The following is a 22,439-nucleotide window of genomic DNA, read 5'->3' as shown; positions in this document are numbered from 1 at the left end:
CCTCCTGTGGGATTGCACTGACCACCAGGGGGCAGCTCCTGCATTGAACATCTGCCCCCTAGTGGTCAGTGTGCATCATAGCAACTGGTCATTCTGCTGTTCGGTCGATTTCCATATTACCCTTTTATTTTATAGGATAGTCATTACAAAGCGTAACTAGAAATAAAATCACTCTGACATATTCTTAACCCAGAAATGCTGACTGAGTGTCTGGGCAAGGTTCTTTGTGGTGGTACTATTGGTGGTACTGCTCCCATCCTGCAAGGCTGTGGGATAAAAGGTGTGGCAATTCTGTGGATGGAAATAATTGGTAGATGTCCACACCAGCACAAAGGGACAGAGGTGAGAGGTGGGGAGGGTCCCAGGGAGAAACCACACCAAGGGTCACCACAAAGGTTTGGGCTTTACTCTCTCTTTCCCTCCACAGAGGTCATGCTCATCTCCTTCTGAGTCCTCACTGCACTGGAGGGTGGTCAGGAGGTGGGTGGAAGAAGCACTGTGGTTCGTAACTCAAGTCCTCAGATAGTCACTGGGTATGGCCAATGGGCCACATTCCTATTTTATTTTATTTTTTTTCATGTTCATGGGTTGGTCCAGGTGTGCTGGTAGAGGGATAGGGAAAGAAGATAAACTACATAAAAGTCTGCAGGGGCGTCCTCTGTCCCTGCCTCATGCCTTCCTAACAGAGCTGTGGCTCTGACCCTCTAACCACCCTTTGCCCATCCACCCTGACATGCCTGACCTTCCATCCTCACAGATGTCCTCTTCTCTCTGTACAACATGTTCATATCTCTTGCCCAGCCCCTCCTTTACCTTCTATTTAGTTCTTTGTTCAGAGAGAACATGTGCCAACAGTTGACATTTGTCCAAGCAAAGGCCTTGTTTATGGGCGACCAAATATGACAGCTGGGAGGGGGCTTAAAGAGCACCCCCCCCCTCACTCTACACGAGGAAATCAAAAGGCTGTGTGATGAGACCATGGTGTCAAAGCTCAGCAATACTCATTGATTTATGCAAGTGGGTAGCAAAATTTAGAGCATTTACATTCTATGGTTGTCATCATACATAGAGAAACACAGTGTGACCATCTTGAGAGTCCCCACTATTTCCACATCAACATTTCCGATATAAACCAGAACCAAAAGACATTCCGGGGGACCAAAGCACTTTAAGATTAAGACACACCACGGCACACACACGTGCCTTAGGAATAATTCAATGCTAAGCCGCTATTCCTGCCTGAGAGGGCCCTGGGCTGCCAGGGCAGCACTCACTCGTAGGGAATGCTTCTGAAGACGATGTGGTCCAGGAGGGTGATCTGCTCAGCCAGCTCCATGGCTGGCAAGGTCTCAAAGCACTCGGCCTTCGGACAGTCCGTCTGCAAGATATGGGGGGAGGAGGGCGTGAGACACACACCAGCGGGGCTCCAGTGTGCTCAGTGCAGCTGCTGAAGCACAAAGTCCATCAAAGACTCTAGCTATGAAGAACATTCACATCATGGACCAGTCGCTAAACCCCACGCACATTTGGTGCACCTCCCAGAGCCTCACTGAGGGGAACATGTGGCCAGCGCTCAGTCCAGGCACACTGCTGGCCTTTGAGAGGCGGCCTGTGCCAGACCCTGGGGGAACTTACCAGTTGAATTATATCCTCTAATTTTAGGTGAATGTCATCTTGATCATCTTGTGAAAGAGCTCTAAAAAATAAAAAATAAATAAAAAATCCCCCGTGAAAAGGAAGTAGACATGGCAGGAATGAAACAGCAAAGCCTTCCAGTGTTTCCTGGGTGAAGAGTCAGAGGGTTTCGGGCTGTGTGGCTGGGCCGCCTGCTGCAGGCTGTGGGGCCCTGAGCTGGAGGCAGGAGGCTAAGGAAACAGATAAACACACATGTTAAAGGCACAGGATTATCCAGAGAGCTGACTTGTTACATACGAGGTTGTAAGGAAAACACCACCATCAAAGTGCACCTGGGGATGACGCGGGCCTCCTGCAATACTCCATCCAGGGGGAGTTCTAACAGCCTGAGTGCCCCATCCGTGCTCCTCTGTTCCCTAAACCTGACCCTTCCCTGCTGAGGTGGAAGGCGCAGAGCCACCCGCTCCCCACTCACTTGTAGCTCAGGGGACTTCCTCCATGCAAACATCTGAACCAGGAGAGGCAGAAGCCAGCAGGTGAACTCGCCCCACTTCCCAGACGCACTTTCCTGAGGTTTGGTGCCGTGTCTCCACACATGCCATTCAGCTCTCAATGAAATTCTTTTTGATAAGTGATGAACAGATGAATAAATACAGAAGCTAATTATCACTGAAGTGGGTGCTGGTTTCACAGTGGGAGTGGTACGTCCTGTCCCTCACAAGTTCAGCGTCAGAATTATACTGATTACATAACTTACCATCTGAGCCAAGCACTTAAAGTCTTCCAAAATGAAGGCAGAGTCACATATTAAAAGTATTAAAATATTTAAACAGTCTTAAAGCGCGTAGCCTATCCACTGGAGGAAACTGGTTTCAAAAGAAATAATATTGTGAAGTTCTGTTGTGTTTTGAATTGATTAAAACCAAACTACCAGCCCCCAAAATAAAATATCAACAGAGATGGGTTGTTATATGCCCATGGCATGCCAGGTATGTGCTCAGCATTTGACATACACTATCTCATGTATCAAAAAATCCCTTCAAAGTAAGTGTTATCAGTTCCATTTTACTGATGAGGAAACAAAAGCTCAAAGAAATTGACTAAGCGGGCCAGGGTGCGGTCCAATTGTGCTCTCTGGTTATTTGTATTTGTCTAATCAAGCTTACAGGGGGCACCTCTTTAAGGTCCCGCACAGAACACACTCAATTCCCTTTCCTCGTCTTCCTCCCCTGTTACAAAAGCTTTTGATTATTTACCAGGGAGCAGAATTCTTCTAGGTCATAGGAGGGGCAGTCTTCTTGTCAGCGATTAGCCATGTCAGTCATTTGTGAGCAGAAGGAAAGAGTCCTCATGGGTAAAGGACAGACATAGGTGAGGGAAAAAAATGAGTACACACGACTCTCTCTCCAAAGACCATTAAATCGCACTGAAGGCCGACACATAGGAAATAAAAGTGATTGTTTTCTAGAGTATATGCCATTCTCTCCACTGCAGACTAGGTTTCTGGAGAGAGATCGGTGGCCACACAACTATGTGTACCCATGGGAAAGATCTTTTTTATGAGGATGGACTATATTCTTCCCTTGGAAAGAAATGGTCAAGACATTAGTGAGCTTCTATCAAATGTTCCTGCCCTCACTGATCTTACCCTAATGTTCCAAGATACATTCTGGTCCCATGAAGTTAGTTAACATTTTCTCTCTTCCTGGAGCCGACTGATGCTTCTGGGAGCTTTGTGAGGTTTGGGGTCACCTTTTTATAACTTGAACCCATTCCACTTGACATTCCAAGAAGTCAGTCACTGTTTCTTTTCCTTTGGGGGCTGTTAGTTGTCTACAAAAAGCTCCACACTGCAGCGGCTCAGCGGCCAGCTAGTCGGACAACGTTGGAGGGGTGGTGTTTTAGAAATACAAAATTCTTGAGCAGAGGTTTTTATTCATAGACAGGGCAACAAGCTGCCTTTACCAACGAAGCTTAAAGTAACCCCTGTGCAACTGTGTGAGGCAGGGTGGCTCATCACAGCAATTTTCACTTTGCTTTATTCATGTAATATATGTTTAAATACATGTTCCATGCTTATGTAGCCCTGTTATATGACCTGAATGCATATAAATCTCTAATATCAGGGCTACATTTCACTACATGGTATGTTTATATTTCTCATACTTATGACTCAGATTCCCTGGGAGGGATATTCACAAAATGTTTCCTTTCAGATGGGAAGTCCCCTCTCGCTCTGCTCCAGTTCCAAGAGAGGCTGAATTTGCTTCTCATCTCCTGACTATCCCAAAGCTTTAACAAACACTCCAGGATCCTGGGTTTCCCTCACATTTATGGGTCAGTATGACCAGTTTAATATTTGCGCATTTAAAACGAAATACCAGATGGAAATGGGATTATCCAAGTTCCATACCTGGAAAATGTTTCCTTCAATGGTAGAAATCTGGTCGGCTTTAAAACAGCACCAGGAGCAATGGGCCTGAGACCAGGCCACACTCTCTGGGCTGCCGGCATGCTGCTGCGACCGCAGGCTGTGTTCACAGCTCAGCCTGCGCAGACCCTGCTTCTCCTCATGATGTGAATATTCCATCTCCTGCTGCTTTAGCTCTGAGACCTGCCAGACCATCGCCTTCCTATGCTTCCCCAAGCATGGCCTTCCTTCCCTCCAGGCTTCGGTGAGCCCCTTGGCATTCTTTAGTTTGTAGCCAGATAACTCCAATCTCTGCTCCATCTTTGTGTGCATCTTCTCTGCATCTCTGTCTTCATATAGCCATCTTCTTATGTCATATTGGACTAGGGGGCCACCTGACTCCAGTATGACCTCATCTTCACTAATCACTTCTGCAATGGCCTTACTTCCAAATAAGTAAGACTTCACTATATTTTGGGGGAGCAGGGATACAATTCAACCCGTGACAACTCCTAGATCAGAGAAGGGGCTGGCTATGAGATCTTGAGCTAACGGGGCTAAGAATGCCTTATGGGCCCGTTGTTGAGACGTTACGGACCCAAATCTGTCATTGCCACATCAGGGATGGACTTTGAACAACCTGATGGGCTGAGTGAAAACGGTCTCCCCTCCACACATAAGCATTCTTGTCACAGAGAACCAGGAGAGCAGACCTTGGAAGGAAAAAAGGATTCTTTCCGGAGGTTGCAAGTGAAGAGGGAGCTAGTAGTTAGACAACGGAAGGAGAACCAGGTGAGGCAGACAGATGCTGTTGGCTTTCCACCTCCCAGAAGAGACAGACCACAGAGCTGGGAGGGAGGTGGACACTGAAATGTCTGCACAGAGCCACCGACGGCTGGCCCCTGCAGAGAGAGTGGACTAGAAAAAAAGCCACCATTAGTTCAAGAAGCTGTAAGACAGCTTGTTACCTGCTTGGATGCTGGGTGGACAGACCAAACCAGGTTCAAGCCAACATGGAAGTGTGGGGGCCAGATTTATATAACCTACATGATGTGGAAATCCCAGCCCGAGACATTGATAGTAAAACTGGTCTAGGACCAATGAACCGAGCCAAGAAAATGCATGCCTCCTCTGGGTGGCACATCCACAGCCAGCTGCAGGAGGCTCCTGCTGAAACGCTGCCACCTGCTCAGACACACAAATGAGGCAAAGAAACCTCTCTGCCAATGCCTCCTGGGCTCACAGGGGAGGGCCCTCAAGGCTTCCCCCCTTCACTTTTGGTTCCACAGCAAACCACGGTCTGCCCACACAAACAGCAACGATTGATCGCACTCCACACAACCTACAAGCTCAGCCCGAAGTCTTCCCGAAATAGCAGGAAAACGAAGATGACAGGTAACCCTCCCCGCTTGAGAGCAGAACCCCTGCTGCCCCCAGCGTCTAGTTGTATAGGACCTCATCTTCTGTGACACAGCACAAATCAACCAATGTCATTAACAGGCACCTGCAATTGCCTTTACCTCAGGATATTGGCTGCGGCTTTCCTTTCTTGAGGAAGAAGGTCTGGGTCTCGCAAAACTTCTTCTAGCAGATTTAGGACATTCATCTTTAGTTCATTGTTGAGTTCGAAATCCTACAAAATAAAATGGGTATTTTTAAATTTCCGTTTTGAAGGGTTTAGCTCCATGTTACATGACACTGTTTGTCATGATACATTCTCTAGAGCTATGTGTGGGAAATAAAAATGTATGGGCCTTAGACTTCCTCTAGAGGTCCTGACTTATTGGTTTGGGATGGGGCTGTGTTGTTGTTATTTCTAACAGGCTTTCCAGGGATGGGAATTCCTCAAAGAGATTTGTGCTTCCCTTGCCTGGAACACTGTGCCTTCTCCCCACTTTTATTTTTATTCATCTTTCAAGTCCAAGGAGTGATGTCATTTTTCCCAGGAGCCTTCTTTAGTTGACCCAGTGGGTAAAGAGCTTTGCCCTGCCCAGCCACTGTGACTCAGTGGTTGAGCATTGGTCTATGAACCAGGAGTTCATGGTTTAATTCCCGGTCAGGGCACATGCCTGGGTTGCGGGCTCAATCCCCAGGAAGCAGCCAATGAATGATTCTCTCTCATCATTGATGTTTTTATCTCTCTCCCTCTCCTTTCCTCTACGAAATCAATAAAAATATATATATTTTTAAAAACTAATTGCAATCAATTCAATTTAAAAAACATACTTTTGTTATATTTAGTAAATTAGGGGCAAAAAAAGTTTATAATTTCAAAAAATGAAGACAGTGCCAAAGTCTAACCTAATCTGAATTGAATATTTTTGCGCCTCAGTTTAGTGGAGAACCATGTGACACATTTTCCTCAATATTTTACTTTCCCTGTTTGACCATCAGTACCATTTCCTCCAGAACAGGAGCAACAGGGGCCCAAGGCAACACAGATGTTAACACCTCTTACCAATCATAGAACTTCAAATATGTTTTCCTACAATTTCGCCTATATTGTCCAGCAGACTGTTGGCTGTTGATTTTTCTTTTAAAATGTATGCAAGAAGAGAGTAATGTCTTATTGCTGTTGTTTTTTCTTTGTGCCACCCTCTCCCTTATTTTAACAGTTAATGATCTCACCTACTCCAATCTGTGTGCACTACCGAAGATTTCTCAGCCATCAGGAGTCTTTTCTTAATGAATAGTTGGTATTTATTAGTGAGACAATCAAATCCTCCTGTAGTAATGTTAGGCCTCTAATGATATAAATAATCTGATTATCATAAATAGGTTAGTGTGAAGGACTTCAGGCCAGTGTTGGACCTTGCTGAAGGCTAATTAGTGGTTTAATCCACAAGCATCATGAAACACCTACTGTGCCGCATGCTGGGCTTTACAAAGGGAACCCTTCTGAGACCCTAGAAAGGAGAGTTGTGTGAAAGGTCTTGCTGAGAAAAACAGAATATAATTTTATTATCTGAGCTCTGGGAAGACTAGCCTGAGAGAGACCTTTGACCTTTGAAAACTTGGCCACATCTGCCCAAACACTCTTAGGAGCATGACAAATGGTTACAAGTGAATACTCGCACTGCCGCTGATGTAGCTAATGTAAGCAGATTGTCTGATGATGGCCGAGTCTGACATATGAAAATTCTCACTCACAATTTCCCCTTACATTTGCACAGGTTTTTACCATGTTCAAAGTGACTTCCTGCATATGATTTCAATTCTTTCTCAGCTGATCCAGGGACAGACAAGGCCAGAGCCATGATCTGGTTTCAGCAGGGGCCACTGGGCCGAGAGGAGAGGTGTAAAGAGGGGGTGGCTCAGACGAGGAACATGGGTCTTCCCTCCAGCTCCAGTAAGAGACCTTTACACCTGCACTTCTCAAATTGTCACGTGGCCACAAATCACCGCCGACTCTGGCACAGCAGGTCTGGAATGGGGACTGAGATTCTACTTTTCTGAGGAGCCCCTAGTGATGTGGATCACCCTCAGAGTAGCAAGACTTTGCCTTTAAAAAAAATCATGCAAAACACTCTTCCAAAACTGACTAAAAAAATCTGAATCATCTGATGTACTACCTAGCCTGTAAAATTTCCTTTTTGAACCAATGCATGTAAGATGCAGAATTGGCCATTCAAAAGTCCCAGTTAAAATGAAATCTGAAGCAGCTAAAAGTCACTTGCACTATTTAAATCAGAGGTAGAGTGTTCATAATAAATCTTCCTGACGGCCATTTTGTAATTATATAGAATCTAATTTTTGACTGTATTTCCTTGAAGTAGGAAATGAGACTATTAGGTGGTAGAAGATGGCGTGGCAGCACTCAGGATGTTCACTAGATGGCGCTCTTGGGCCATCTGATTATCTGGGATTGGGCATTGCCTTGGAATTGGACCTGGCAGCCTGTGCAAAAGGAGCAGGGCCCTGTATAGAGAAGCTGCCTGCTGAAGGTCATCTCACAAAGCTTCATGCTCCAGATGAGTGAACCCTAAAGCACCCCGAGGACCTGAGGCATTCACTGAAGTTATCACTGCAATAGTTTATTTAGGGTAGTTTTTGTTTTCCAATTCATGAAGCAGGGATAAGGAGACAAACGATTAGAAAAACAACAACAACAACAACCCCATCTTACTTTCAAAGGTGAAGAGGCCAGAAAATGTGACACTTTGACATTTAAATCTCTAAAAAGGAGACTATAGCTCGTTTTTCCTACTATTCTTGAGCACCTCAATACATAAGGCTTTAGGGGAGAGGCAGAGAGGGAACAGAAGTCTGGGCAGATGGGCAGAGGACAGAAATATTAACCCGTGAAACCCAGGGAGAGAGGCTTGCAGAGGGGCCATCCAAATGCAGGCGAGAGCTTGGTAGTGCCTGACTGGGGCATAGGAGAGAGGCCGGGCCTGGAGATGCAGGTCTAAACCCTGCCCGTAGGGGGACAGCCTGAGCAAGTGTCAAGGACTAGAGAGTGGCACACAGCAAATGCTTAGGAACACATCACTGATGGATGGTGCTATAACCCTCCTCAAGAGATACGTATTGTGAGGTGAGGATATTTTACCAAGACCTTACGGATGCTACTCAAACACATTACTGCATGATTAGAAAGTCAGTATTTCCTCTAGGTCAGGGAGCAATGCCTGGAGCAGTAATCATAACCAGGACAGTGAGAATTTGCCACATACTAGGTGATACTTTAATAACTTCACTATCTAATTTAACCCTCAGTAGCAGCATAGTTACAATCATTATTATTCCCATGTTATATGCAAGGAAGTCTAGGTATAACGAATCTAAGTATCATGACCAAAGTCACGCAGGTAGCAGGTGGCAGACCCAGGACTCAAGTCCAGGCAGTGTTGGCTGAAGCCTGAGGTTTTAACTGCTACATCACACAGACTCTGCAGAAGAAGTGGGTATCAGTGAATCAGTGCTGGTGGGTTGGGCTTCAAGACACATAACACAGTAGCTGGTTACCATGCCAAGTCGGGAACTATTTCCCACCTATACTAGCAACTATTTGAGACAGAGACGTTGAGATTTAGGTCTATATTAATAAGACTAGATCACATAACAGAAAAATAATCTGTGAGTCAATAAATCAGATTCTCCAGCACTTTAAAACGAATCCCTGTTGATAGTTTAGACATCATGGAAATTACATTCATTCTTTCAGGAGAGCAGGGTGATCATTAGTAATATACTGCGTATGGCCAAGGGAATTCTAGGACACTGGGAAATCAGATTCAATAAACACAGTTTGAGGGTAAGGAGAATTATGAGAGTAATTTTCTCACCGTAATCAGTACAATGTATTCCTAACAATGGCTAGAGTTTTTTTTTAAAGGAAAGTGGAAATACTGCAGAGTGGAGTAAAACCACATAAATAATTTTAAAACCTGGAGTGAAGGACTTATAAAGAAGGGTCTTAAGATGACTTAGGCTCAACAATAAAGGGTTTGACATTATGATTTTCAGAAAAATGAAAAGCACACTATAGTCTTCTATTTTTTTTTACTGGAGGAGATGAAAATTTAATTTAAATTGTGGTGTATATTTAGGTTATATCTGGGTCCCTTTTGTCAACTGGGAAACTGGACAGAGATGCCCAGTGATCATCCCAAGATCTATGCAAATGAACCCCGACAGCACCAGGGTGCCCTCCATGGGATTCCTCATTTTCATAAACTGGAAGTAGCAAGCCTCCTTACCAGCGTGGCTTTCAGCTCTTTTAAGGAGGTGAATCTTTATTCAGAACTTTAACATTGTCACCTTCTCCCAGGGGAGGCCGTGCTGGCTACCAGCTGTCAGGGAGACCCTGCACGGCACCTGTGGGCCTTGTCCGCCCACCACCAACTCCGGCTGCTGACCTTCTTGCCACCTCTGGGCAACCTGGACTCTGAATCAGGGTTCCTCCGTGGGAAAGTGACAGGCAAGGTTTTCCAGCACTTCTCATCACCTAACTACAAAAATATGTTAAAAGCCTCTTTGTTCACCACGACAGAAAGAACAGCCTAATTGAAAAACACAAGGGAAGGCATTGAGTTTGGAATGAAACCCTAGGAAGCAATACCAGGTAATGCTAAACTTGACACTAGCTGCTCAACACTTACTCATAAAGTCCTAGGACCGTCCAAGAGGAACGGAATACACAGGAAACGTGCACCTGACTGTCACGGAAGAGCCTGGGTACCAGGGAAAGGTAGTAACACCCAGATCTAATGAACCCCCAAATTCGGTAAGCACGGGTGCTCCCGGTGGGCCCTCCAATGTTTATTGAATGAATGGACAAAAGTTCATGGGAAGGGAATGCGATTTTGAGACAAGTTGGTAATAAGCAACCTATTTCTTCTTCAACTGGCAGTTTGGGAAATGATTTTAGCAGCTGTGAAGTGGGAGGCTACCAGGAAAAGGCACAGTGCAAACTGTGGAAGGTACGTTAGAACCAAAATAACTGAGCAGAGGCAAATGGCAATGAATGACACCAACTCAGCAAGAAGGAAAAACTGTGCAGAAGATCATCCATGTGATCATTTTCTAACAGATGACTCTGCATTTGAATGAGTTGCTAAATTCCAGACTCTGGACCTGAACAGCTGTGCTTATAAGAATTTTAAATACTGCCCCACAGCCTTAAAGTCAGATAGCTCCCACGCTTACATCTTCAAGCCTCTAAAAAGAATCTGTCGGTTTTTTGTTTTTGTTTGTTTAAAAAAGCATTTATCAGAAAAAAGAGGACCCTCCCTCCCCCCCCCCCCCCCCCCACGCTATGTTTTCCATTGGTTTCCAGATAGCAGCTAATTGATACGGATTACAGCTTTCAAGACAATGACAAAGATTGAAGGGGAAAAGAAATGTTTGAAAAGGGTCTGCTTCCTGATTTTTTTTTTTTTTAATTTATGCCCCCAAAATGATCTTTGAGCTTAACTCAAATAGAAGCCTCTGGAAAACGTTCTCCATGCCCTGCTCCATTTGAGGAGAAAAGGCGGATGAAGACAGCTGGAAGGCAAACTGTACTCCATCCCTTCCCCATGGAGAGGACAGACTCAGAGTCACAGGACTGCCCTGGAAGTGGATCCTGTGACCTGCATTCAGGGAGCAGCTCCGTGCAAAGCGATCAGGAGATACAGATGGATGGTCCTGGGAGCTGAGTGGGCAGGAGAGGAACACAATGAAAAGGCCCCAGTGAGGCGGAACCTTGGGGCCTGAACAAAGCAGCCAGGGCCCCAGTGCCCTGCGGCTCCGTGGGGTCCCCAGGTAGCTCTCCCGTGATGGGTGGCTACCGGCCAGGGAGGGGCTGAGGACTGTGCCCTGCCTGCCGTGGTCCGCAGAAGTGCTTCCGAAGTCCCAGAGTGTAGAAAGCGACTTGGGAAAAACAAGGGCTCCTCACAGCACCTCCCTCAGAAACCGCTTAGAGCAGAGAGGAGAAGCGATTGGTGTACATGAAATCCCATGTGGGGCCTCCCAGGGTTTTCTACCAGCGAAATCCATCCACAAACGCTAAAGAATCCCACTGGCTCTACAGAGGAAGCGAAATTTCTGTCATGGCAACTAATGGGAACGGAAAATAAGTTCCATTTAATCTTGTTTCACACTGACTTTGATCCCGCTGCAATGTCTCGCGGAGCACTGTTACAGGCAAGCACAGGAAGCTCGGGGGCTGTTTAAAGGATAATAATAGAGATGTATAAAAGAGAAGGAAAAACTGAGGTATGGAGCTCAAGGAACTAGGAGCTTCTTACTTGGTTATTGGCCTGCACAGGAAAAAAGAGTAAGGGAATGAAAATCTATCTTCAGGATTAAAAAAAATAAAAAGAAGATCCATATCTATCCGATAGAGTCTTACATTTTATGTTTTTTTAGAGCAATCTGATACATAATTCCTTTGTGCCTGAGGACCCCATACAGGTCACTTTGGCAGTTTTACAGAGGAGGACGATAGCCAGCTAACACTAGAATCCAGATAGAACTGATGGTTCCAGATTTCTGTCCTCACCAGTGAAGGAAATGTGATGCCCACGGCAGTCTGTCCGGAGGGGAGAAGGAGAGGACAGATGGTGATAAAATCACCTGGGCTGGATCTACTGTGAGAGTGTGAAAGTGAGCACCAGACTAGGCCCCTGAAATCAGGAGGAGCCAGAAGGAACCTCAGTCGCTGGCCTAATTAAATGAAACAGAGCATTCCCTATTTCACTTTGGCTGCTTTCATGGGACATCGACTTTGTGAACAAACACTGGTTTGTACTGGTGGACATTTGCGATTTCTGAGCTTTGATGTGCAGAGGTCAACGGGAAGCAGTGGGGCCCCAGGCACCGCACTGCACTCTGAGGCCCCGGGAGCGGTGGGGCAGCCATCCTAACCCACCTGCCAGGTGGGGTATCCGGGTTCTCCAGGACAGCAGGGTTTCCTGACCCTTCCCTGGGACAGCATGAGCTCGGCTCCACCGGCTGCCTGGCCAGGGACCCCTGGAGGCTGGGCAGGAGCCTGCTCACAGCCCAGGTCCTCAGTGGCTATTAGAGGGAGGGAGCACTCCCCACACCCACCTTTAGCAAAGAAAAATCATTTGTTTAAGTGACACAAAACAGACTCCTGAAGGAAAGTAACTCTGTGAAATTGCTACCTACACTTCCTGCACCATAAACAATGATGGAATCACCAAGCAGAAGGACTACTTCTCACCAGTCCCACTAAACTGCTCCGCGGTCCGTCCTTTCCCACCTGCATGTAGTTTTAGGCAGGCACCAAAGCCTTTCAGTTATAAGAACCATCTTGTTTCTTCCATCAAAATGTCCAGTCTAATATAGTAATCAAAAGTCCAGTTCAGTCCCGACTTAGATGTTTCCCTCCTGTCCTCGCCTGGGCTGCTTCAAGCCTGGAAGCTCACATGGATACCCCTTCTTCTCTCTCCATCATCTCCTCTCCACTTGCTTGCTATGGCTTCTGATCCAGGCTGGGATCCAGGGGTAAGAATGTAGCCCGGCATGACGTGCTGGAGCAGGTGGAGCCAGCCCTGGCTCCTCTGAATGTGGCAGATGGACAGTGACTAGCTCTTCCTCTTATGGGGCACTTGGTGGGATTTTTAGAGCTCTCTCTATCGGAGACGTACGGCCAGCTACGCCGACTCAGGAAATGTCCGGTCTCCTGTGAGTCACTTTCAACTCCCCCAGGCCCTGGGCTGCCAGTGGTCTACCTCATCCCTCCAGGCAGTCATCCTGGGCAGCATCCAGGGCAACCCAGACCGATTGCCCATTGATCCACCTGTTTCATAGAAGCATGAATGAATGCCACTCACTCCCAACAACCCACCTTTTTTCAGTTTGCCCCAGCAAACACCTTTCACCTTCACGGAGAGGAGGGTCCACTTCCTGGGAGCTTCTCTCACCTGGTGAAGTGAGAAGGAAGATCTCCTCCTCTTCCCCTGGGAGGGAGAGGACGTACACTGACAGCTCTCTCTCTGGAAACACCTACTCGTTGAGCTCTCCTGCCTCACCCACAGGTGGGCGATCACAACTGCTCCCAGGGTCAGTTTCTCGGGCCCTTCGCTTATCTTGGTTAGGTGGCCTAGCAACTCTCTTAAAGATGTGCAGGCTTTTGGTCCTCTGCCTTCAAGTCAGAGATGATCAGAAGCAGATTTACTAGCCTGTCATCCAGTAATTACACTAAGTGCAACGTCTGCTAGTGGGCATCTTTTCCAATGGCTGGGAACTCCATGAGGTCAGAGGTCGGCACCCTGTCATGTTTACATCCACCCAAGTGTTTGGCACACTCTGGAGCTCAATCCTTATTAGTGACTGAATGAACGAGGTGGGCACACAGAAAAGGGAGCAGCAACCTTCCCTCCATACACTCCTTTGGGAAGGAAATTTTTATGTAAGTAGATCATTTTTGTCTGATCTCATGCTTTAAAAATATTCCCTTTAAGCCCACAATTAAGAAAATGAGCAATTGTTTCATTCTCAGGCACTTGTCACTCAGATGGTACTGAGTCTGGTGAAGTGAGTCGTAACCTGTGGACACAGCTGCAGGCCCCTCTATCAGTGCCATTCGGTGGCCTGTAAAATTCCTCAACTAAGTGGACAGAGTATCTTTTCAGAATTTTTTGGCCAATAAAACCAGTCAGGAAAACCAAAACTGCTAAAGATCATACATACAAGGCCCTGGACAGAGACTCAAGCACAGATCTGAACTGTCTATAGCCAGCCTCAAATCCCTCCCCGACCTGTCTGTGCGCAGAAGACAAAGCAGCCATAGAAGCATCTGGTTACAAGCTCAGCCGCTCCGGAGCCTGCAGACACCTTGGCATCCGGAATCATGCAAATGACATATAAAGGCTCCCAGCCAGAGACTCTCGTGAAGTGTGTAGACTATACAAACATGTCCTTAAGTTGGATTCTCCACACATGCAGCCCTGATTTCGGTCTCAGCTGAGGTGGGAACTTTAAAAGCTAGAGAAGGACCTCCCCAAGAGGATGAACAACAGAAACATTAATATGCAAACTCAACTTGACCACTGTGGCCATGTGCCCAACATTGCAGAACCCCGTGAAGGGAGACACAGAGACGAAAGGGACAAGCCCGGTCTACAAGGAGCTTATGGGCTAGTTGTAGGGAGATGAAATGTCGAAGCTGGAGGGATTTAGTCACACATATCTATATTGTACTTTATGCCTTTCATGCTTTTCAATTCAACACAGCCTTTAACTCTCACCACACCCTTGGAGGAGGTAGGAGGGTGGTGGTTGTTCTCATTTTCAGAAGAGAAAATTAACACCCAGAGAGGCCAAGTGACTAGCTCATGGCACCAGAGAAGACAGAGTGGCAGGGTTGGAAGAAAGACACAGGTGCCCCGACGCTGGGCTGCTGCTCTTGCTAATCCATAGACAGGCATATGGGAGGAACCCAGATTGGCCTCATGGCTTTGCTTTCAACACAAAAGGTAATAATGAGTGAAAAAGTGCACAAAATGAGGAGAAACTGGGGCAGAATATATTAACAGGTGAAAAATTTTAGAATCAGAAAAAAAAAATGAAACATTCTTTTTTACCAAATAGTTACTAAAGAAAAGAAAAGGCAATGGGTAGGCGGGGGCGTATGTAATACTTTCAACAATAAAGTTTTTTAAAAAAATGTCAATAAAAAAAGAAAAAGCAAGAAGGTTCTAGAAAAAGAAATGGCATTCTGGCACTACATTTGGGTGGAGGGAATTGAGCATGACATCTAAGGAGAACTAACACCTACACCTTTGCAACTTTTTATTTCTCCTGATTCAAGTTCAGGGTAGAATCTGCCAATATTAGTCATCTTTGATAAGAAATGAGAAATGAATACATGATACCTAATACTTTGTGGTAAACTTGGTTATCTAATTATCTGGGGGTGAATTTACACCCTGTTGCTTTCTTGTCGCTTTTCTGTTTTCTATAAAATGAAGTGGTGTCCCTGGTTAGTCTACCATGTGAGGAAAAACACAATCGTTCCATGTTGACCTGTATTTTTTAAATGGGTACAACTTCCTACTCATTTTTTAAAAGCTATTAATCAAAATAATCAGGATGCCACAATAATGCTACATTCTTCCTTAAATGAACTCAACTAGCACAGAATGACTCAGATAATGAAAAATCCTCTTGTTCAAGCCCTTCATTTCTGTGATACGAAAACCAGAGATAACTAAGGTGAGGGGGTTGATTGGCAGAGTCTGATTATAATGCAGGTTTTCAGACCAGCAGTCTCATCTCATAGCTGGACATTGCTTTTAAGGGAGTACATACCTTTAGATGAACTTGGGTAAAGCTGAGTTGTTATTCTTTCTTTGAGCATCAGAGTGGTCAGCTTGCTTAGGGTCCATCAAGTCAGGGGTCGCATTCACACCTCCTCTGAGCTCACTGGTTCAGGCTATACCCACAGTCCGTGAGAGGAGGGCACACAGTGTGGCCTCCAGGAACATGAGCTGAAACCAGCTCTCCGTATTTGAACTGCCAAACCAATCCATTACCAAGAGCCTTCCTTGCCTTGTTCTAACTGCTCTTCGTGGAGCCCAAATGATGAATCAGGCAGAGAAAACACTCCCTTCCCAGATACCAGCGTGTCTGGTACTAGGGTATTATTTACCTCCAGGGACACCTGCCATTTACCTCCAGGGGGTACCTTCTGTTTACCTCCAGGGACACCTGCTGTTTACCTCTAGTGAACACCAGTGCCCCTGGCACAACTCCACTTACAGAGAGGCCCCTGTGAACAGTGCTTCTGTGCGGCTTACTACCGTGGCCCTGCTGTGGCTCTAGGGCCCACAGGGCACGTCACTTGTAGGTCTGAAACAGTAGACGCTGGCAATACACATGTGTTTGTTTTGATCGGCATGTGTGTCCTCTTATTTCTTCCCTTCCTACATTCCAATTTCAAGGTTTGAAATTCTCACCCCAAAGAATCAGGAGACACTGTACATGTATAAGACTTAAAGAGATGATTAAAAAATCTTGAAAAATAATGAATGAGGCCACTGAATTACCTGCGCGTGCTTTGAGACCCAGTGACGGAGGACATTCAGTACTCGATTGGTGGCTGTTCTACGGATAATAAACTCTTTGTCACATATTCTGTCCGTGTTGTTAAATCCTTAGGAAGGAAAGAAACACACAAATGTTCTAGTTAAAGCCAGTCCCCAGGGACCTGGAAAAAGTCATTTATTTTAGGACATTTGTTAATGAAATTCACATTTTGACAGTGAGATGATACATTTTGGCAATGAGATGCAAGTGGCTTCTGACTGCTGTGAACTCTGCTTACTTACCTGTATACCCTCAGAAATGAGTCCACCAGAATTACAGGTGCAATTAAATGAACAATGTGCATGTTTATTAAAGGTCACTGATCAAAGCTAAAGTTGGTCAAATGACACTTCCATTTCTGCCTGTCTTGTTCTATAATATAAAGCCAGGAAGTTTAAACAAGTATTTGGGTCAGCATTAGTTTATATTATGCTGATTATATAATAGCATTTTCAATACTTGTAGATGGATGAGCCTGTATCTTGGCTTCCACATGCAAATACTTCTTTGTGCATGGCTATTTTGAGAAGCTGTATTGTGTAGTGGTTAAGAACATGAACTCCACGTCTGGATTAAAACTCTGTTCTCCTACCATGCAAATTACATAACCTCTCTGGTGACCAGTTTCTTCATGTCCTGCATGAGATAATAAGTGTACCTACCTCATAGAGTTATTGTGGAGATTAAGTTATTTAATATATGTTAAGCATTTGGAATGGTACCTGAAACAATAGTAAAACTCAATAAATATTACCTATTATTACAACTCAATATTGGTTCAGTGTCCTTTGAATCCTCTCTGTGCTGGCCTATGTCTCCATCTTAGCGATCTTTTCACTATCAAGAAACTACTTTAATATTTTTTTACTTTTTAAAAAGATTCTGCCTTCCAATCATAATTAACCATAATTAATTAGTTATACATTTCCTTTAAAAATTAATTCAAGCTTTACATAACTTTACTAGAACACTTATTGAAAGTTGTCTAAATCACTGATTCCATTTCCTCATCTCCTACTCCAAGCTTCTCATCCCATCTCACCGCCATAACAGTTGCCATTAAATTCACTAATAACCTCCATGTCCCTGTATCCAAGGTATCTCTATCATCGCTCAACAGAAACCTCATCCTATGATCACCTATAAGAAAGTATTTATATCCAAGATCTCTTTTTTAAGCTCCAGATACATATATCCAACTTCCTCTTGACATTTTCCTCTTAGATGTTTCAAACTCATGGCCTTTCCACCAAACCTTGTCCTCCTCATGTTTCCTATCTCAATAAAGGAACACCACCAGCCATCCAGTTAGATAAGCACCTCTCCATGAGAAGTTAGAAGAGAAAGTAGCCCAGGCTGGTGATAGCCATAGGACTCCTGACAAAAGCACACACAAAACCTCTCTGAAGGGACACACACTCAACCTCAGCCTGTACTGGATTACCACTGAGAAAGCCCCTGAAGAAAAACTTACAATCAAAATTACAAAACACACAAACCCTCCACCATGAACAAGGATCAGTAGACACAGAGATCAAGAACTCCTCACTCCCCGCATCACTACTACCAAGAATTTCAGGTACTAGAACTATGAGAACCAAAATTAAAATGTTTACAAAGACTAAACATGTAAAATGGAAATTGAAAACATGAGGAAAGAATAATAAGTATTTTAAAAGCCAGATTTTACAAGAACCACATAAAGCTTCTTCAAATTAATAAATTTATGCTTTCAATTATTATTGAAAAACAGAAAAGATGACATTAAAAATCCAACAGAGAGATAACACAGATTAGACCCAGCTGAATAAAGAAAGAGCAAACTAGAAAGAGATCTGAAAATTCGATCTGAGAAAATTACTCAAATGTAGTACAAAGAGCTAAGGAGATGGAAACAGAAAAGAAGGGTTAAAAGACACAGAGGTAAGAGAATTTTCAACATGTGTCTAGAAATGTGTCAGAAGAAGAGAGAAAAAAATTAGAAAGAGGCACTGTGGGAAAAGGGTTCTTCAGACTTGATGAAAGACATGAATCTGCAGGCTTAGGAATCACAATGAATCCCAAGCCAGATAAATAGATGGAAACCACACCTTGACAAACTGTGAAATGGTAGAACTCCAAGAAAAGATATCTTTGAAGCAATTGGTGAGAACATATATATGTTATCCATAAGGGACAGGAAGAAAAAGAGGATGGGAAATGGGGAAAGTATATTAATCAAATTAGAGTACAGGCCTCAACTGGAGTGAGAGCTGGGAAATAATGTGTCAATATTTTTCGGGAGGATGTCAAATGCTCTTAAAATACTGGAAAAGTGGGATGAGACAGCTCCCTACCCACATGTATAACTACAAAGATGGCTAGTCAGTGAGACAAGAACAGAAAGGGTGAGAAGTGAAGATGAGAAAGGAACTGAAAGATGGAAATCAAAGTGAAATGGTAAGAGAGAAAAGCAATTTTAAGAGAGCTGCTATTCATTTAAAATATTTTAGGGAGAAAAAAGGATTTACCACCACTGGTCCCCTGTGTCTGTGTTAGGCGTGGGTGGAGAGGGGAATTTACTTTGAAAGACAGGCAAGGAAGGCAAGGAACTTTCTTCTGCTCTCCATATTATTTAGTATAACACATAAGAGGGCCACTTAAGAGGTTTTACTTTATAAAGTTTCAAATATTTTCATAAATTCAAATCCCAACCTCCATTACCATTTAGGTTAGGATTTGATTATACTGCTTGGATATTCTTCATAACTACTTCTAATTACCATGTTTTTGAACTTTTTAATGTAGGGCATAGCTTGGTAAGTTCTTGAACATCTCTTTGCTTTCCAGAGCTTATCACTTTCTGCCACTCTCAGGATTCAAAAATTCTCTTGGAAATTGACCAGGCACTCACTTAAGCGACCTTCCTCAATGCTCACTCAGTAAGAGTGGAAGGGTCAGCCAAAGGTAGGACCAGCCTTCCAAGCACAGCAAGAACACCAAGAACCAGGAAAGGGAAACTCCAAAGACACACCTTCTACCTTCCCCTTCACAGGGGACCCAGCGCTGATATGACTCCAGGATGAACAAGAAGTAAAATCCAGGGAAAATTATTTAACCTCTCTGTGGCTCAGTTTTCTCACTCATAAAATGAAGAGAATAGTGTTGCCACATGAATTTGTAAATAAGAAATAGATTTATTATTAAAAAAATAAAGTTCTCACCTATAGCTTCATCTATTCTTGGCCCAATGGCCTTCACAATATACTTTTGACAGCATGCTAGTCATAAGGACAGTCAAGCTCTTCATTTTCTTTCTGAAAGACCCCTTTCACTGTTTGAGCAACAGATAGAGGTCTTTGATCTTAGAGAGAAATAATCTCTCAGTTCTATTGTAAACTACCTACAATTTAACCAGATGCACAAGCCATCTATCTGGGGGGCATACCTGTAGCAAATCCTGATAGATCATGTTTTATAAAAGGGGTTACTGCTTACTCAGGAGTTGAAATTGCCTTATCTGGGCTCTCATGTGCTTAGCTGACATGTGAGGTCTCGCTGTAACAGAACATATAGATCCACCCTCCTGATCAGACAAGACTGTCTCCTCATTTTTCAGTCTTGAAAGCTATAGGATCAGAGACATAATTTTCTACAACTGGCCAGATTTCCTCCTTACTGCCAGCACCCATCTAAATTGGAGGCTGCTTGGGTAATATTCCTAATTTAAACATGAACTATCCAGCTAATTGGTGGCAATTTCCAAGCAGAGGCCATTTTGTCCTAGAATCATAGATTCACCCCAAGGAGTGTTGTGTCATTCCCAGAATAGCAAATAGCAAATCTTTGTGGGGCTTTGAACATCTTTCACTTGCCAAGTGTGACAGCACAACCAAACTCTACATGTACCGGGAGAATTTATTTTACTAATATCACACATTGAGAATACTTCACTCTAAGATTCCTGTCTATCAAATTTATGCATATTATTTTTTAGTTGTAGGCACTGGCTGGTCAAACTGGCTAATTTGGGCAACAAAAGTCATCTGGGAAAGTGATAAGGACCAAATCACCATAAATATGAATTTAAGAATGAAACTCAACTTCATGGCCCTTCCCCAGACACCATCTGAGTCATTCTACCCCTTAAAGCAACTGGCAGATGTGCCACCTCTCTCACTAAACTATACTCTCCTTGGAGAAGAGATTTTACTAGTATTTCCAGCATCTTTGTAGGCTCTTGAGCTTTGCACATAGACACTCAGCCGGTATTTTTCTTATCAAAAATTGCATCGCTCCCCGTGGAAATGATTCTAAAGTGTTTGCAAATGCTACATAACTGAGTTAAGGTCATCCTTTTACCACACTACCATGAAGACTATGAATATGCACTTAGGACAAAGTGGTGGGGAGTGGGGGCAGGGAAGTTGAAAAACAGGAAAAGGAAGGAAATTTTCATTTTGTTCTTCAACTGATGTTGCATAGTGGCCCTGAAGATACTAATGAACAATGAACAAATGCTACACTGTTTTTGCCTCTTTTTAAAAAACCTTTTTTTATAAGTGTGTCCTTATCCTTCAGTGTTTAAGTTCTCCTTCTTACACATGTCAACCTGAGATTTTTTTCTCTACCTGTAATTAACTGTAACAGAATGAAAAAAAAAAAATGCATCTTTCTAGACTGAGGAAAAGTAGCTCAGCAGGTCCATCATTATTTGTGATGAAGAATGGCAAAATCAATGTCTTTCCTTCTCTTTCATTTTTTAAGGAAATCAATACTGTCAGCTGAATTGTTCTTATGGATTTTTAAAAACGTGTGCTACTTAGATTCCTTTTTTTTAAATAGGTGGTGAGGCAGACTTTATCCAGGACCATCCCAATAGGTACAGGGACCCCTGCAGTGGATTTTACAGTGGGCAGAGGAGAAGGGCTCAAGGTTGAATATAATGTGGGCACCTGGGAACTTACAGCCCAGGAGGTGGTGTTGTCAGTGATGGAAAATCATTGAGGAAACAGCAGGGGTGGGGGGTTCTGACTAATCCAACCTACCAGGGTTCTTGCTGAGGACAGTCAAGTGGTCAGACATGGGAGGAAGAAGAACCTGATCAGATATTGGAGAGTGGAGAGATTAAACTAGCTCAGCAGGGTTCTTACTAAAACTGGATTTTTGCAAGGAAATGTATAGATAGGCCTAGGAGAAGATTCAAAAACGTGACTAAAGATGGTCAAGCAAAGATCATTGTCAAGACCAAGTGAAGATAAATTCGAAGAGATGAACAGAACTCCGGCCTGGCAGAGGTGGCACCAGCTGCACAACGTGGATTAGAGGAAGGGCGGGCAGGTACTGGGCTGGGGGCAGGATAGACAGAGGTATTAACACAGCATGACCCCTCAGGAGAGCCTATACTTGTCTAAGGACTGAATGTTTCTGCTTCATATATATCCATTTCTAGGCTGGACTTAGAGAAATCAGGTGTCTCCAAAGCGATTAGAGCTGGGGTATGGGCCATGGGGGAATAAGTCACATATTCCCAATCTGCTGCATTTACCAACCATGTCAGAAGCACTACGATGAGTAGAGTACAGATAATTTGGTTGTAACTGACTTCTCATGGGCAGCATGGATGTCTTAGTGAGCATGTTTCTAGAGTCATTTCTACAATGAGTATGCTGTAGGGGCCAAATCTCCATCATTGGAAGAAAGACGTGAACTCCTATCATCATGGGGTTCACATTTGGAAGCGGGGAGAACAGTAGCATAGGAATAAATTCCATAGTAGACTGAGAAAAGTGATGTGAGAAAAAACACAGAGCATGAGAAGTGGGTTGGGAGGTGAGAGGAGCTTTTGACTTTAAATCCAGCGTCTGATCGAAGA

General features: G+C 44.1%; 1 protein-coding gene across 3 annotated transcripts in view; it reads right to left on the bottom strand.

The window, feature by feature from the left end:
* RASGRF2 (Ras protein specific guanine nucleotide releasing factor 2) overlaps positions 1-22,439 on the bottom strand; it is a 187,754-nt gene that overhangs the window by 12,806 nt on the left and 152,509 nt on the right. For all 3 annotated transcript variants that reach the window (XM_081088646.1, XM_081088647.1, XM_081088648.1), the window contains 4 exons: positions 16,546-16,652; positions 5,566-5,678; positions 1,636-1,696; positions 1,275-1,378 (listed from right to left, as the gene is read on the bottom strand). In XM_081088646.1, the coding sequence (XP_080944772.1) occupies positions 1,275-1,378; positions 1,636-1,696; positions 5,566-5,678; positions 16,546-16,652 (385 nt within the window). The remainder of the gene's footprint in view (positions 1-1,274; positions 1,379-1,635; positions 1,697-5,565; positions 5,679-16,545; positions 16,653-22,439) is intronic.

This window comes from Myotis nattereri (assembly GCF_964212035.1).
Source record: "Myotis nattereri genome assembly, chromosome: 4".
In the NCBI taxonomy this organism is placed as follows: Eukaryota; Metazoa; Chordata; class Mammalia; order Chiroptera; family Vespertilionidae; genus Myotis; species Myotis nattereri.
Note: the sequence above shows the minus strand (reverse complement) of the source record. Positions and strands in the feature narration are given on the sequence as shown.